Source organism: Molothrus aeneus, chromosome 8 (genome assembly GCF_037042795.1).
Source record: "Molothrus aeneus isolate 106 chromosome 8, BPBGC_Maene_1.0, whole genome shotgun sequence".
In the NCBI taxonomy this organism is placed as follows: domain Eukaryota; kingdom Metazoa; phylum Chordata; class Aves; order Passeriformes; family Icteridae; genus Molothrus; species Molothrus aeneus.
The window spans coordinates 22704753-22718676 of record NC_089653.1 but is presented as its reverse complement, the minus strand read 5'-3'; the positions used below and the strand labels follow the sequence as shown (position 1 = coordinate 22718676).

The following is a 13924-nucleotide window of genomic DNA, read 5'->3' as shown; positions in this document are numbered from 1 at the left end:
GTGCTGAAGGCTGAAAATTTCAATGTGCAGCTCAGACAAGAGACCTATCTTATGCTTTGCTTTTAAAGCCAAGTACACCTTTGCAAACAAGAATTTAACAACAAGCTCCTATCATTAATGTCAAATATACTTTTTTTTTTAAGTGAAGGAGAGAAGCATGAAAATGAAGAGCAAAAGGCAGATGAATGGCAATTAGCATTTTAGATTTGTACATCCAAATCAGAATCCAGGATAAACCAAGGGACACAAAGCATTTTTGAGGGAACACCTAAGTCCACATCTGGGATCAAGGTGGGCTCATTGTGAGAGCAGGACAAAAGATTGCTCCTGGTATACAGCAGTAGACATGAATGCAACGGTTTGTAGTAAAGGTTGCTAAATGTGACTAAAACTGTACAGATCAGAACAAAGACAAATTCAAATTACTAAGAAAGAAACTCTTGACACTCAGCATGAATCCCTAGGGCAAGGCAGCAACTCAGGTTATCCCACACCCAGCTAGCCAGGAACACCCAAAACAAGCCAGCAACAATCACTTGTAAGACCCCATGGAGCACAAAGAGCAGGAAACACCTCATTTCAGGGCACAGGCACACACCCAAGGCCCCACAGCTGCTGTCACATAACAAAGAAGAAGAGGAAGGAGCCACTTGCTTGCATTTCCATTTCAGGACTGTCTCCCTCTGGCAGCGTCCATGCCTCCAGTTCTGAGATATCTTCACCCTTTCCTTCACTGGAATGCCAGGAGCTCTGCAGAGAGAGGAGAGATGAGATTAGCAACCAGGGCTGATGCCTTCTGGACAACAAATGCATTCAAGACGGCCACAGGTAAGCTCTCACCCTGGTTCCACAATGGTGAACTGACACACACTGATGGTGCAGTGCCACACTACAGTGAGGACATTCATGAGAGCTGACAAGAAAGGAACACTGACAAGAGTGAGGGATTACCAGCTAAGAAAGCCACCTCTGATGATCACAAACCTGAAATATGATCAAGACTTGACCAAGTATACTGAATGCAGCACAGGTTCAGACAAAATGTAATCCAAACAAGATAACACAGAAAGAAACCACCAGCATATCGCTGGAAAGTTTTCTCTTTACAGTCAGATAAAGCTATTGATAAGACTATTGCTGGACTACAAATCAAAGTTATTGGAATGAGCTGAGACAAACCAAGATCAATACTCTTCAAGATGTGACAAAAAGTAAGTACCACAGAGACCTGGGACCAAGGTCTCCTTAGAGTCTACATGAATATACCCAGCTCAAGCAGCTGTTCAACACCTGTTTTGTTTTCATGATCCAGAGTTGATTAAAGACATGGGGAATGGCAACTTTAGCTCCCATCTTTCTCATATCATAAATTTAATTATTCAAAATCCTTACTGCAGTTGCTTAGATAGAAAAGTTCAGAAAATACAAACAAGAAGAAACTCTAGAAATTATCCTTTGTAACTAGGGGTTACATTTACTAGACTACAAGAGTTTATCCCACATTCATGCGTTTCTCAACAGCCAACACAGCCAGATACATTGAGAGAAAGGAAGATCCTTGAGAGATGGGAACTGGTGCCTCATGAGGACCAGTTTCTTCCTCCCATCCCTATAGCCCCTCCAATCTACTTCCCAAAAGTAGCATTTTCGGGTACTCTGTCATTTTTAAAACAAAGATTAGCTCCCTGTAAATAAACATCTCCTGTGTTAATGGGTGCAGGAATCTCTAACCTGGCCCTGGGGTCTGGCCAGATTCTTATTTTCCCAGCCTTCCTTCCATAGCCTCAGGCTCCTTTTTTTCTGCTCACCCTTCCCTCCTCTTTTCTATGCTTTCCGGCACTTAGTCACCATTATAATTTGACTGCATTCCTGGGCATGTGACCCATTTTAAACAAAAACAGAAACCACACACAGAAAAGCTTTTCATCCTCTAGAAAGCTTTGCAACTTTACGTTTATGATCAGTAGAGCCACACCAATTAAAACCGAATTTAGAAAGCTACAGGCTTTTTATTTTTCATAGCCATTTAAAAACAAACAAACAAAACCAAAATAGAGTTAGACTAGGCTGCAAGAAGAGGAATTCCTTTTTTAAAGGGAGCACTTGCAAGAGCTCATGAGGCCAGATAGTGTGTGAGATGGGGAATGCACAGTACCAAAAAGTCAGGTCAGATCCACTCTCATCATTGCTTATTACTCTCCCAGACAGAGTTCAGGCTCTCCGCCTACATGCAATTCCATTCATTACTCCAAAACACTTCTCTTCCCTACACTCAACCCTCAGTTAAGTTCTCCCCACATACAGATTTCAAGTCACCAGGTTGCACAGTGATGGAAAACACACTCATGCCACATCCCCCTCCCAACACATGCTGGCCCAACCAGACATTCTGAGCTCAATGCATAAACCCTACTAAGACTCGATGTAATTTCCAAGGCTCTGAAAAAGGTGACTCCAAGGTCAAAAAAGCAGCTTCCATCTTGGCTGCTCCCTCCTCCAAAGGGACCTGCTGGTCCCTTTTCTAGCAGGCCTTGACCCTCCTACTGCTGAAAATGGAAGTTCTGAAGAGTCACGTGTTGGCTCAGCCCAGAGCCCCAGTTCACTATTGCAGTTACTTTTGAAACAGACACCTCATTCTTTCCCACATATCAACAGTTCCTGTCTGGAGGGGATGAGGGTTGGGTGGGGAGACTATATATGGGGGAGGTCTGATGGGATTTGGGAGGGGGTGGTCAGGGTGGTGTTTTGGTTTGTTTTATTCTTAATAGATATATTATTCATCCAGCCTTCGTCCTCCATACAGCAATTCTGGATCCAGCTAATTTAAACATGTCTTAAAAGTATCCTGCTTTTATATCCCAGACATTTTATTTATTCAAAATAGATGCAAGAAAAGGGACAGATGATATGGAGAAAGATGATGTAGAAAATTGGACTGATACATCCCTCCCTTTTGCAAATTATGGGGCAGCAAATGCTGAAGTGCAGTGCTGGTCAGAGACATTCGATCCCTCACATCAGAACTTAAATCAAGCCCAGCTATGGAATCAACTGCTGAGATACAATCTGATCACCTGATTTGCTTCCTCAACATCATCCCTCCAGAGCAATTCCCAGAATGCATCAAAAATGTGATGAGTATCACTGCAATGCCTGAGAACAATTCTCAAATCTTAGAAAGTTAAAAATGTCATTACCATACAAACTTAACAATTTGATAAAAAAATTCCTTTTCTCCCCTACAAGAGCCTATTTTGTTTCAGTCATGATCAACACACTTTCTACACTTGCAAACTTTTAAGAATTTTTCCATGATGACCAAGGCAATCAACAGACATCACACACCTGCACCGAGTGGTTGACTTAACTAGGTACCTCTTACTTCAGCAACTGTGTTGAACATTCAAAGATTCAGGAGACTAAACCACCATATGAAGCCAAATGTTACACAAAATGCTATGGAGGGAACACTATCCACTGGCATATCCACTTTCTTGGTATACAATCCAGAAAAATACTAAGCCACAGGCTTAAAATTCAGGACCTGCTTAACTACTCTGTGAAATCAAGATCTTGGCATTTGTGTTCCCAGAGAAGGCACCCAACAGTGAACTTCAAGACTGCTGAAGGCTGACTCACTGAGGAAGGACTGGTATTTTTAGCGGGACCTACACAGGCCTGAATCAGAAAGCAACTGAGGTACAGTCCAGCATCCTAGAAGGATGACAGGAAACACAGGATGAAGGAATGAGTGAACACTGATTATAAAAACACAATGAAATTCAAGCAAAATGTTCTTAAAGCCCTTTAGAGTGCGTCATCTTACACCTCTGCTAGGGCATCACAATTACCAATATTTGATAAAGTTACATTACTCACAACATACAAGTCTGTCTTTGTTATTATCTAATTACCACCAAAAAGCACTCTATCAGGATCCCAAATCATAGTGCAATACATGACCTGAGCCAATGCATGTTTCCAATTGCATGCATTCCTGATGGAGGCTCCCTTTTCAAAGACTTGGTTATACTAAGGAAGAGAAGGTAAACATTTCTTACAGCCTGAGAGGGAGCTCCAGGACAAAAATCATCCCGAGCAACCCCTTATAAAGGATTTTTCATTTCCCCCTTCCTACCTCTCCCTACTCTACAAAAAAAAAAGCTAAAAGTATTTTGCTCAAATTATGAATTTCCTCTCTTTCTTGGCAGAGTTACCAAAAGAAATGTAATATTCCTTCTGGAGCCCACTTCCCAGCTGCTGAAGTAAGAGACTGGAACTGTCCCCACACAGCACCAAGTGACCCAGGTGACCTCAGGTACCAAGGCAGTTGCTGGCCTGGGCCCCAAAAGAAAGCAATGAAAGAATCACTCAGCCAGGGCATACCACCTCCTAAAGCTTCACCTCCAACAGATCTTGCCTTCAGTGATCCCCTCCCCATCCGAAGTCCTTTTCCACCAGAAATGGTATTTCTGCAACAGCAAGAGCTTCTGTGCTGTGCTGCATCCCAGGGAGATTTCTGCTGGCTGTCTACAATTTCAGCATGTGCCAAAACAGTGGTGCCTGCAACAACATAGGCCGTGTTACAGAAGATAACACCAACATGTCATGCTGTGTATTTTCCCAGCTGCATGGGGCAACCTAACCCACCAAAGTCCTTCATGTTTTGCTACATCTTAAGTACTGAAGAGCTCATCTGGAAATGCAAGTCTGCAGAGACCTGCTGGGACTGAATTTCTTCTGTGGACAAAATCTGCTGTCTGCATAAAAGCTGTCACCAGCCTGCCTGAGGCCTGACTGGAAGGGTCATAGAGAGAACAAACAGGTCACAGTGGCTAAGCCCCACTATCAACCTTGGCCCTGTGGCAAGGCTGGCTAACACAATGACCAACTGCACTTATTTGTGTAGTCGGGACACACCTGTTGAGTGGCAGGGTCTCAGTGCAGCTACAAGTCATGGGCCACCAACAGCCAGCCAAGAGGGAAAAGCTATTTATGTCAGGAACCTCTGTTACTGTCCTCAAGTCGGTTGGCTTGCTAAATGTCTCTTCCAGGACAAAAATTCCAACTGAATTCCTTAAGCACATGACCCTTATTTAGCTTACTGCCATGTTCAGCCTGTCCCTTCTGCTCCCCTCTCCCTATGGGACATGGGTTCAAATAACTCTGAGATGGAAAAGGGTTCTGCTGACTGTTCCTCAATGTTCCTTGCTTCCTCTGGTGTGTCTGTGCCATCTCAGATGTTACCAGGCTGTCAAGTGCTCCACCAAACAGCTCTTGTGAACAAGTCACCTCATGAAGAAGGCAGAGGCTGCCATAATACTCAGAGGTGCTAACAAATTTTTGTGCACATAGCAAGGACACACACTTTCACAAAGGCTTCCCAAAAAATCACCACCACCAAGACTGAGCCAGGCCACTCTGCCACCAGATGCCCTCTCCCTTACAAGTGACTGCAATGGGATGCTGGCTAGAAACTCCTGCCAGGATTTGGACTCTCTCGGAGAGTTTCGTAGGCTTTTTGGAGACAAAATCTGGGCTTCTTCAAAAAATGCACTGCTCTGGAAAGATTATGAGAAAACCTGAAGCTGCTGAAGAAGTGTGAAATGTATTTGAAAGAGTAGATTGTCAGTATGAAGTACTTGGATAGAATGAAATAACCCATACCTAGTCCAACAGGGGTAACAGCAACAAACAAAGCACACATATTTTAAGCCCTGTACTACATAAAATTCTTCTTTCTCTTTGTACTAGTGAAGATCTTAAGGGAAGGGTAGCAGGCCTCAAAGAACTCTTACAAACAACTTCACATTCCCAGAAAAAGCAGTAGTTTCAAGGTTGTGGAGCTGTCCTGGCAGATCTGTCCTGCTCAGCACTAACAGTTTAAGGCAGAGTAAGAATAAATGTAACAGCAGGTTTATGAAAACCACTGACTTTTCCAGCACAAAGCAAGAGCTGCATTCCTTCATCCAAGATTTTTTTGTTACTGCAATATCCTCCCCAGAGTATCCCCCTCTGCATCATCTGCAGCAGTTCATTGCCTTCTTCATTTCTGTCTTAAAGTAATGAAACCTTGTTTTTAAAACAAGTTTTAAAAGATGAAGGAAACTGAAGCAGCTTTACAAGCATTCACTCTCCCTCCCCCTCCAGTGGTGAAGGCTGAGGTCTCCTATGATTGCTGCAGTTTGCATTTGGATTTGACTGGCAGAGATTGGCCATTTCCTGCTCCTGTAGGTACATACATTTTTCCAAGATCTGGAGAAAACACAGCTTTTATTAACTCACCAAAATGCTTACACAAGCTCTTAAATACTCATAGATGATAAATCTGTCCATTAATGAGTCTGCTTCTCTGAACTGGAGAATATACCATGATCCTAGTGGGCAAGGCAGAACAGAAGACAGGGAGAAAACATGCAGTGGAACACTTCATATTTTTATGTCTATTAATACATTACAAAGAGCAAATTGTCAAGCTATTTAGGTTCCAACTTTTAACCTGCCCTCTAAAATTCCTTTGTAACAAAGAGGAAATAAGTTTAGCCCAGCTGCAACTTTACTCCTTTCTTCCATGCCTTAAATAAAGAATCACCTTACAATGAGCTCTTTGCCCCTCCGATTTCTCCAGTCCAAGGTGGTCCAGCAAGCAGGCCCTGGATAAAGGCTTAAAGCACCCTCTGCTATTCCTGGCTCTGACACTGACCTGCTGCACAGAGGGCAGCTTGGTTGACATCTCCCTGCCTCTCCTTCCCCTCCAGCCCCTGTTTACCCTGGCTATTTAGGCAGCGAGCTCGTCAGGGCACAGACTGCTCTTGCTGGGCCTGCACAACAGCTGGCAAAACAGACACAGACTACAGGACACAACTGTAATATCACTATATCACCAAAACCCCCAAAGGCTTTGTGTTATTACTCAGCTACAGTTTAGCTGCAGAAAGAGCTGTTAAGCCTTAACTTTTCTGTGATATGCTGCCACGCATTTTTGAAACAAAAAATTCTCCTTTCACCTTATATCATGAAGACATGGCTCAACTTTTACTTCAGCTGCTCCTGTGACTGAGTAAAGCAAAAATCTTAGCATAAGGACTCTTTTTTTATCACCCTCATGACAAGGTCTTGTAGCAGTGCAGGTCTATACATAAAATTAACTTGTTTATACAGAAAAACTGACAATCTGATCTAGAGAGACTCACAGTTCAGATGCCAAGAAGCACATCCATGTAAAGCCACTCTGTACTTCCATAAGAGTGACACAATATCCTATTTAGCATTTAGTTACTGCTGATTCAACAAAGAAACAGCACATTTTTAACACTGAGAATGTGCTTCAAGAACTCTTCCAGATCAGCCCCTACCATCCCTAACATACAGTGACTCAGGTGGATGTGAACCTCGTGATTCCCTCCCCTCTGCCAAAGGAATGAAGTATACAGATACATCCCTCAAAGCAAACTTCTTTCTTCTCCTACAACTGCACAATTGAATCCATGCCTTAAACACTTAACTTGGCTTACATCTGTGCCTCCCAATTGGCTGAATCTACCAGAAAGTGAAAACATTAGAGATTGTCAATATTGTGAATATGCCTTTCAGCATAACAGCTAGTGTCTGGGCTTAAGTCCACATCTTCCTTTGACATCATTACCAACTTAGTTTAATATCGTTTAAGCACAAGCATGTATCCAGAGATAACCACAGCTGGCAATTTTTAAAAGTATGTAGTCAGGATGACAATTTTAAAAATTAAATAATTTTGGTTTTACATATACTACTATTTTTCTTCTCCATGCCGCTAATAGCTAGGGGTTTGCAACCAGTTTCTTATCAATCTTACCTCTTTCCTATTTTGGCAGAAAGAAGTTTTATAAGCAAGCTGACTGTTCAAACAGTTTTTTCACATACAAGATAAAGCTTCTTACTTCTGATCTTTGTTGTGACGATTATCTGAAGATATACCCAACAGAAAAAGCATTTTAAAGAAAGAGTGTCATTTTCAAGTTTATCACCTTTTTGAAAATGGGAAAGTGGGGCAGGAGTTAAGTTTCACAGCTATCTCCTTTAGGCTGAAATTTATTGCTATTTACAAAGCATTAACAGATGGCTTATCAAAAGCCACTTAACAGCAGAAATGATCAAACTATTCTGAGATGGATTTTTGTCTTAAACTGTAAATACTCCCTAGACTAGTTTTTAACTTATGCCAGCCTCCCAGGGACCATCAGTTAAGATCTAATGTGAGAACCATGCATGTTATTTCATTAAGTATATTAACCATAAACGGTTTCAGCCTTTGCTTTCTCAACTGCACACAGTATTGCACAAAAACCTCTCAAGAGAAAAAACTAGTGTTCACCTCATGCAACATTAGCCAGCACATGCAATAGAAGCTTCAGCTCCTGAGTGAGTCAAAGCCAAGTTTGACAAACTTAAGAGTTATTCCATATCACTAAGCAAGCACAGTTATCAAGAAGGTCCAGCTATCCAACATCTTCATCACCATTCTATTTTCACAGTAATATTTTAGCTTAAATACCTACTCAGCTCAAATTTAACCTTCAACGAGCAATCTACCAGGTTTCTACTTAAAATTGCTATTAAGAAGGATGGTGTGCCCAGAAGCTTGCCTAAACTCCCTCCCCAACTTGTACTGACTACTCAAATAAAATACAGTATCTCTCTGCAAATCTTACTCCCTCAACTGCAAGAGCAGCAATCTGGGAGATGGCTCTTGATCTTGGAGACGTGCACGAGGAGCAAGTGCTACAGAAGAGACATGGCTAGTTAAAACCCCTGAGCTGCCACAGAGACTGTTAAACTCTTCTTCAGCTTTGTACTAAAATTTCAGTACAAATTTTACAATTGTACAACTCAACACATGCAGCCATATTGGTTCTTCTGCAGATATTCAGATATCCAGACCTCCTGGTTCTGCAGTATGCCCTTGCCTTGTATTTGTTGCCAAACTCTCTACCCTATTGGAATAAAACTCCTGCAACTGCCCCCAGATGCTGGATCTCCACCCTGTGAAAACAAGTGTTTGTTTTTCAGGTATTCTCCATAGGATTTGATATACTATTTCAAGGAACTGGAGACTGTCTGAGCCTTATATGAAGTTAAAAGTAATTAAAGGAATCATCCTCCAGATATATCTCAAGGTTGCTTCACAACCACTTGTAATGTAACTTAGTGTGTTACCTATGATTGAACTCCTCAGGACCAAGGGAAGTGTTGACCAATGCTAAAAGCAGCTCTCAGTACTGGAGCTGTTTGAGGAAAACTTAAAAATAGGACACAGCACAAAAGTATATCCTAGAATTACTAAAAAAAAAAAAAACTGTTCATAGCAAATCTAACAGCACTGAAATCCTTGTGAGTTCAAAACTCAAGCAGCCTTCCCTTCTCTGAAGCCCTCTGACCTAGCAAATCTCTTCTGTAGCTGTTTATAGACCTGCATTCCTCTGCAGGGGGAAGTGGTGGTCCTTACACACACTGCACCTGCTCTGCTGTACACCTGATCCCTCCTGCAACTGAAGGAGCGGAGTATCACCTTATTCTTAATGAAAAATACAGAACTTCATTTCCTCAGGAGACAAAATCATATATTACAGTAGACAAGAGTCCAAAGCACAGCCATTCCACAGTGCTTATTCCTCCTGACTTCCAAGGGAACTGTGCTTAACTTCCAACCTGTGAACACCGAGAGGGTCTGAAAACCCAACACAAGAATTTTCAGCACCAGCAAAGTTCTGCTCCTGCCAGCAGAAGCAATAATTGTTTCTCTAAAGTCTATGCATTGATGAGACAGCAACATCAGACAGCAAAACAGGGGTCAAAACTCGCCATCCTTTCTTTTGAGTCATGTCAGCACAGTGTTTATGGAAACAATACTGAGTCACTGAATGACAAACAATGTCCATGCTGGCAGCTAAAGAGAAGCCATTGGAAGGAATTTGTAGATCCTAAGAACACAAACTTCTCTTAGGATCCTTAAATGAGGAAGGAAGACCCACTTTGTGAAGTTGCCTCCAAGTGGCACTTGGGACACAGCCAAATTTGAGAGAAGAAAGGCAAACTCTGGATCAACACCGACCACTGCCGAGGCCCAAGCCCCAAAGGCACTTCATCTAAGAAGATGCTGGTGTCATGCACACTGCAAAGCCTAGAGGGCTTGACCCTATTCCTAACCTGTGCTGTGCTGTGCTGTTGAACTGGGGGAAAGATAAAGACCCCAGGAAAAAAACCTCAATTCCTACTCACAAAACTTTAAAACTCAGAAGCCATGAAAAGAACAGGAGTCACTTTCTCTGTGCCAGCCATCACCATTTATACCAGCAAGCTGCTCTGTGAGAACCTAAGACACATGTTCCTGAGGGCCCACAACAGCTCTTTCACCCAAGAATGCACTAAGCCCACTCTCCAGCCTTTTCCCAGGATGCCGTCCCAGGCCTTGCTCCCTTGCAGCTTCTTCTCTGAAGTGTTTTCAAGACCATGGCAGAGATCACTGCTCAGAAGTGGGGAGAGTGTGTGGGCATACAGGATCCATGCCAGCTGCACACAGCAGCTCCATCCATCTCCTTGTGTTCCAACCTCCCCCAGCCTGAAGCCCCCAAGCCTCAGTGTTTGGAGGGGTCTGGGGACTGAGAAGATCACAAAATCACAGAATTATTAGGGTTGGAAAAGACCTCTGAATATAATCCAGTCCAGCCTCCCTGCCAAGGCAGAGTGACCTAGAGCAGGTTTCAGGAGTCCAGGTAGGTTTTGAATGTCTCCAGAGGGAGACTCCGTGCCCTCCCTCGGCAGCCCGTTCCAGCGCTTTGCCACACTGAGCATAATGTTCTTCCTCATGCAGAGGTGAAACTTTGTTTTAATTTATGGACGTTGCCACTCATCCTGTTGCTGACACCTGCCTTTGAGACACTTATATGCATTGATGAGATCCTGCTCAGTCTCTCTAGACTGAACAGGCCTGGCTCCCACAGTCTCTCCCTACTGGGGAGATGTTCCAGAACCCTTATCATTCTTTGCGGCCCCCGCTGGATCCTCACCCATAGCTGCCTGTCTTGGACTGAGAAGGCCAGAACTGGACACAGTTCTCCAGACATGGAAAGGGCCTCACGCTCCAGCACTCCCGCTGGGCCTGACAGTGAGACACGCCGCGAAAGCCCCGTCCTCGCCGCTCCCTCGCGGGGACAAGAGGCGCCTCCCCCAACCCCTCCGGGCAGCGCCGGGGCCGGGCCCCGCCGCCCTGGTGTGCGCCATCGGCCGCTCCCTCCCAGGGAGGCCCTTCCCGCGCCCTCACCGCCCCTCCTGGCGCAGGGAAAGGGCGGCGCAACCGCGCTTCGGGAATGGCCCCGCGTCCCCCGCCCCTCGCGGCCCAGCGGCGGCCACGCCAGGAGCGCAGCGCGGCCCTGGCAACCGGCTGGGCCGCGGCATCCCCGGCCTTTCCGGGCCGCCGCCGCCGCCGCCCCCCGCCCTTCCGCCGGGAAGGCCGCGCTTACAGATCAGTGCCGAGCTGGGTGAAGCCGGAGTTGAGGCAGCCGCGGGCTATGCGCCTCCAGAGGACATCGCGGCTGCTGAGGAAGCGCAGGCGGCGGCAGACCTGGGCCAGGCGGCCCAAGGCCTGCGCGTCCAGGTAGGAGCAGATGAGGAGCAGCAGCTCCTCAGGTAAGGCCCAGAGCGGGGAGGGGGGGGAGGCGGCCCGGGATCCCCCCTCCGCCTGGGGGGATCGGGGGCTGCCCTTCCTCCCCATGGAGCAGCAGCTCCCGCCCCTCCTCCCCGGGAGCCGGAGCTGCGCTGCCCGGGGGAGGCCAAGCCATGGACGGGGCAGCCGCTCCCCAGTCACATGGGGCAGAAGCCGCTGCCTGTCACTGCCCCCTCCGGGGGAGGAGGCGGCTGCGGGACCGGAGGGGCACGGGCCGCCGAGCCCACCCTCGTTAGCGGATTAATTCATTAACGGGAGCCGCTGGGACTCCCCCTGTGCCAGTTGTCCTCCCCCACACCCCCTCGCCACGCCACGACCAGCTCCCGGGTCTGTATCTTCCCATCTGCGCTTAGCAACGTCACCTGATCTGAGTATTCATTAATAACGTGAACAATTAATGGTGGGGATGGCGATCCCAGGTAACCAGAACATCTGCCTCACCACCTGGAGCAACACCAGCTAGGTACTGCACTCCTGCAAAGGAAGGTGAACAGCAAGGTGATTTAATGCTCATTAATTATCCTTGATCAGAGTCGGGAGCACCTGTCACCCACGAAGTGACGGCAGAGGTCATCTGGTGCTGCACAGCAGTTTTCAACACTCCCAGGTTCCTGTGACACGTAAAAGAAAGGGTCTTCCCCACAACAGAGCAGGCCTTGCTACAGTGGATTTAGGGCTGGCTTTTCACCAGCACCCTTCCTTGCAGTCCATTACCCCCTCCGGAGCTCCACAGAGGGGTGGGGTCTGAAAAGTGCTCTCACAGTTCACACGTGTGTGTACACATACACAAGCACACCACCTCGAAAGAACAGTTCATAATAACTGAGTCATTGTTGCCATCCACAGGAGCCTGGAGTACTGACAATGCAGGATTCTGATCCAAAATGGCAAGACAGTGGAGCAGGAAAATATGAGTCTAGTGTTGTGTTATTCTTTCTTACCGTACTTTCCACTCTACAGAAGCCTGAAATGCTGGGGAAATTTCTCCCTCAAAATAAAAAAAAATTAGATAAATTATAAGAAGTTCATCATCTGCCTAGAATGCTTTGAACAGGTATCACTTACCACCACAATCAACATCTCATTTTGCAGGGTGGAGTAGGATAATAAATTTTAGCATATAATGAGGTTACCATAGTATACAGGCCACTTGACAGTACTTGCATCCTATTCCAAAAAGTCATCTTGTCTGTCTAATCTGAAGCTCCCAAATACTCCTATGAGTAAATCAACAGGCTTGGAAGCCTGTTATTTTAGAGGTTCAAAACTGCTGGATAAGGAGCGCTCTGGTCCATTTACACTAGTTTTAATATATCCTGGAAGTCAATGAAGTTTCAGAAGGCAGCAGATTTTTTTATCAGCATTTTTAAGGAGTGATGTCTGAAGTAATTAAAAATTTCTCAACCTGAGTTTGAGCTCAGGTGAAATAACAGCACATCTAGTACAGGACTTAAGTAGCCAGCTGAAAGGGAGGTAATACAACAAATTTTGCTTAAGATTATGGAAACTTTGTGTGGATGCAGTTTTGTCAATTTCATATCTTTCTGATGATATGAAACTTGGTTCTTTTTGTATCAGACTACAATATTTTCTGAAACATTAAAATTATTAAAAGCTGAGTGACTTCTCTGTCTGGAATTGTTATTGTGAAGACATACTTACTTTCAAGTTGGTCTTTCTCTAGCAGGATCCCACAGAAACTGCTTATGCACCCCACACTATTTAATATATTTACTAACATAATATTTACTAATCTGAAAAAAAATCTGAAATCCTTCTTAGCAAAGCTTTGTAGGAGGCACAAAGCATGGAGCAAGAGGCAAAGGATGCTTATGGCTGCATAGCCCTAAGTTAAGTTTAGGCATAATCACATCATATGTATTTCAATCTAGCCAAATGTAAAGTCTCACATCTAGGAACAAAGAATGTAGGTCACACTGAAAGGATGTAACTCTATCCTGCAAAGCTGCAATTCTGTAAAGACTTCATTAAGATGAATAATCAGCAGAACGTGAGCTCCTTCTGCTGTGCTGTGACCAAAGGACTGGTGCTGTCCTGGGAAAAAAACAAGAGCTCAGAGTTCTTTTACCTCTGGTTTTGACTCTGTTGTGACTGTTTTGGAAATAATTTGTCTAGACAACACTTCAAGAAGGATGTTTAAAAACTAGAGGAGTTTCAAAGAAGAGTGGTAAAGAATGATTACAGGACTGTCAGACATGTTTT

The 13924-nt window shown here is 44.8% G+C and overlaps 1 protein-coding gene across 2 annotated transcripts in view; it reads right to left on the bottom strand.

Moving 5' to 3' along the window:
- Positions 1-11970, bottom strand: part of FBXW4 (F-box and WD repeat domain containing 4) — a 59658-nt gene extending 47688 nt beyond the window's left edge. Inside the window, exons 1-2 of one of the 2 annotated variants that reach the window (XM_066554761.1) lie at positions 11499-11970; positions 655-750 (exon numbers count right to left, since the gene is read on the bottom strand). In XM_066554761.1, coding sequence (XP_066410858.1) covers positions 655-750; positions 11499-11749 — 347 coding nt within the window. In that variant the 5' untranslated portion in view covers positions 11750-11970. The remainder of the gene's footprint in view (positions 1-654; positions 751-11498) is intronic. The other variant, XM_066554760.1, reaches the window with a different exon arrangement.
- Positions 11971-13924: the final 1954 nt, after the last annotated feature.